The 867-nt window shown below is 64.9% G+C and overlaps 1 protein-coding gene across 1 annotated transcript; it reads left to right on the top strand.

Moving 5' to 3' along the window:
* Nucleotides 1-51: 51 nt before the first annotated feature.
* Nucleotides 52-315, top strand: LOC104536610 (protein syndesmos; the record flags this gene model as incomplete). The annotated part of the gene is made up of 1 exon (XM_010179275.1): nucleotides 52-315. A coding segment is annotated over exon 1 (261 nt), but the record flags the coding sequence as incomplete, so codon positions are not given.
* Between the last annotated feature and the right edge of the window lie 552 nt (nucleotides 316-867).

Consider the following 867-nt stretch of genomic DNA (forward strand, 5'->3'; position numbering starts at 1 on the left):
CGCCCTCCGGGGGGCTCCGCCGTGCCCCATTAACACCATGCGCCTCTATTGCAGATGCAGATGCGATTTGACGGACTGCTGGGCTTTCCCGGGGGGTTCGTGGATCGCCGTTACTGGTCCCTGGAGGACGGTCTGAATCGGGTGCTGGGCTTGGGTTTGGGCTGTGTGCGCCTGACGGAAGCTGACTATCTGTGCTCGCACCTGACAGAGGGGCCACATCGCGTGGTGGCACACTTCTACGCCAGGCAGCTGACCCTGGAGGAGCTGCATACCATCGAGATCAGCGCGGTGCATTCCCGAGACCACGGGCTGGAGGTGGGACATCCAGGGAGGGGGCCTCTCGAGCTCTGAGCGTTAGCCCCAGGGAAGACGCAGCTTCCCTCCTAGGTCTGCTGGGCTGCTGCAGCCCAGCGGGGGAATGCACCGCACGTAGAGCTACCGTCGGCAAGTGCTGTGCACTGCCTCGTAGCACAGGTGTTAGGAGGTCTGGCCGTTGGCTGGGGTTGTGTCTCGGGCTCTGGAGCGTAGCGAGCTCGAGCTCCAGGCCGGGCCTCCAGCCATTGCTATTCCCGGCGAGCGCCCGCATAGAGCAGAGCCCTGTTTCCCCGCTCAGCCTCAGGACGTGGGTGAGGTCCGTCTTGCATCTGGTGGGCACCTCCCACCACCCTGGGCTGAGTAACCTGGACCGGAGTTGCGACCCTCGGTGCGGTGATGTGTTGCTGTAACCCCAGTTCCCCCTGGCTTGCATGGAGGCGGTGTGGGAGGCGGCCTTTCTCCTGGGCAGCCGAGCCCAGCTGGTGCCCTAGGGTATAGCGTGAGACCTAGGGTCCCCCTGCGCACCCCCCGTGTGCTTGGCAGGTTTCGGCA

The sequence above is a fragment of the Mesitornis unicolor genome, unplaced genomic scaffold, assembly GCF_000695765.1.
Source record: "Mesitornis unicolor isolate BGI_N332 unplaced genomic scaffold, ASM69576v1 scaffold38262, whole genome shotgun sequence".
Taxonomy (NCBI): Eukaryota; Metazoa; Chordata; class Aves; order Mesitornithiformes; family Mesitornithidae; genus Mesitornis; species Mesitornis unicolor.